Here is a 2,467-nt window from a genome sequence, read left to right as displayed (position 1 = left end):
TCTTCTGGCCTGAAGACATATAGATAGACAGAATATTGTATACATAATAAGTAAATAAATATTTTTTTAAAAAAGAAGCAGTAGTATTTAAGACCTTTTTTTGTTTGTATGCTGTCTTCAGGACCACAAACTGACTGTTCAGTCCCTTTATATTTACAAATTCTTAGAGAAGCAGAATCAGCAGTGTCATTCCCTTCCTCCCAGGGTCTTGTATATGGCCCAGATGGACTTACTTGCTGTCCTTCTGCTGCCTGCAGAATACTGTACCAGTGGCCCAGCGTCCAGCCTCCAGCTAAGAGTGTAGTTATGCTTTTCTCCTTTTTTGCAGAACTCCGGTGATTGAGAGAAACTGTGACTATGGAGATGGCAGTCAGTGTGGAGAATCCCAGCAGCAGATTCCAGAGCCTGTTGTTCAAAGAGCCACGCCTCCCGCCATGACGATGTCTGAAAACGGTGTGCTTGCCAGAGACATTATTGTTCATTCACCCTCTCGTGTGCACCTCCGATGCGAAATTACAGAGAAGCCATATGGGTCTCAGGAACAAGTGGAGAAAGCTTTTACACGTGAGAAATGTTGGAAAGATTTAACTTATTCTGAGTTCTTTCAGGCAAATCAGAGTCCTCCTAGAGAGACAGCCAATCAAAATAAGCAATCTAATGAAGTCTGTAGGAGTCTCAATTTCGATCCGTGTTGTGAGAGAATTCACACTGGAGATAAACTCCATGAATGGAAGCAAGTGGAGAGAGCCTTCTGGAGGTACAGTTATGGTCAAATATATAAAAGAATCACCATTGGAGATAAACCATTTGTGTGCGCGCAGTATGACGAAACCTTGGTTAATTCCAGTCACCTTATTAAACATGAACTAATTCACCCCGAAGAGAAGTGTTATACATGTAAGCAGTGTGGGAAAGCATTCAGATATTCCTCATCCCTCCAGAATCACGAAAGGATTCATAGTGGGGAGAGGCCATATGTATGTAAGCAGTGTGGAAAAGCATTCATTCGTTCCTATGACCTTCTCATCCATGAAAGAATTCACAGTGGAGAAAAACCGTACACTTGTGAGCATTGTGGAAAAGCGTTCACCCATTACAGTGGCTGGTACAGTCATGAAAGGATTCACACCAGAGAGAAACCCTATGTTTGCACACAGTGTGGGAAAGCGTTTTCGTGTTCTACATCTTTTCGGAGGCATGAAAGAATTCACACCGGTGAGAAACCTTATATATGTAAGCACTGTGGAAAAGCCTTCACCCATTCCAGTGCTCGTTACATTCATGAGAGAATTCACACCGGAGAGAAACCCTATGTTTGCAAGCATTGTGGAAAAGCATTTCTTCGTGGGAGCCATCTTCACAACCATGAGAGAATTCACACTGGAGAGAAGCCCTATGTTTGCAAGCATTGTGGGAAAGCCTTCATCCAGCGTGACGCTTGTTATAATCATGAAAGAATTCACACTGGAGAGAAACCATATGTATGTAAGGAATGTGGGAAAGCCTTCAGGATTTCCACATCCCTTCGTGATCATGAAAGAATTCATACTGGAGAAAAACCTTATGTATGTAATTATTGTGGGAAAGCATTTAGGGTTTCCACATGCCTTCACAAACATGAAAGAGCTCACCTGGAAAAGAAACCCAGTGGGTAGAGCCTAAATCCGTGTACGTCATGTGGAATTGTCTTTGATCAACTTGCTGTTGCTGTGGGGTATGAAAAAGATAGTGTTGAGGACCAGTGAGATGGCTCGGGGTAAAAGCGCTTGCCTTCAAGCCTGGTAGAGTGGGATCCTCAGAAGCCGTGTGAGGAGAGAGAACTGAGTCCCCAAGGTTTTCCTCTGACTTGCACACATATGCCATCGTTTGCATGCACAATCTCCCACACATATATAAAAAAAATGGGATAGTTTAAAATGCTTTTTTTTAAAAAAAAAAAAAATTGGTTTTTCAAGACAGGGTTTCTCTGTGAAGTCCTGTCTGTCCTAGAACTTGCTCTGTAGAACTCAGAAATCCGCCTGCCTCTGCCTCCTGAGTACTGGGATTAAAGTCCTGAACCACCACAACCTGGCTTTAAAATACGTTTTTGCAGTATTTCCTTATTTTTTGGTCTTTTTGAGATGGGATTTCTCTGTGTAACAGACCTGGCTGTCTTGGAACTCTCTTTGTAGACCAGACTGGCCTCGGACTCACAGAGATCCTCCTGCTTTTGCCTCCCAAGTGCTGGGATTAAAACCATGTGCCACCACCCGACTTTTATTCTTCATGACGTGTAGGTGTGTGGGTTTGTGCATGCGAGGGTTGGGACACGTAGAGGCCAGAGGTGTCAGATTCCCCTGAAGCTGGAGCGACAGGTGGTTGTGAGCTTCCCAGTGTGAGTGCTGGAAATCCAGCCGCATCTGTACCCTGAACTACTGAGCCGTCTTTCCAGCTCTATAAGAGTAATAACTAAAAAAAAAAAAAAAAA

General features: G+C 43.4%; 1 protein-coding gene across 1 annotated transcript in view; it reads left to right on the top strand.

Moving 5' to 3' along the window:
- LOC101980546 (zinc finger protein 14-like) overlaps positions 1 to 2,443 on the top strand; it is a 42,834-nt gene extending 40,391 nt beyond the window's left edge. Inside the window, exon 9 of the mRNA XM_026785854.1 lies at positions 329 to 2,443. Within this exon, the coding sequence (XP_026641655.1) occupies positions 329 to 1,655 (1,327 nt within the window). The 3' untranslated portion in view covers positions 1,656 to 2,443. The remainder of the gene's footprint in view (positions 1 to 328) is intronic.
- Positions 2,444 to 2,467: the final 24 nt, after the last annotated feature.

The sequence above is a fragment of the Microtus ochrogaster genome, linkage group LG3 (genome assembly GCF_000317375.1).
Source record: "Microtus ochrogaster isolate Prairie Vole_2 linkage group LG3, MicOch1.0, whole genome shotgun sequence".
NCBI lineage: Eukaryota > Metazoa > Chordata > Mammalia > Rodentia > Cricetidae > Microtus > Microtus ochrogaster.
Note: the sequence above shows the minus strand (reverse complement) of the source record. Positions and strands in the feature narration are given on the sequence as shown.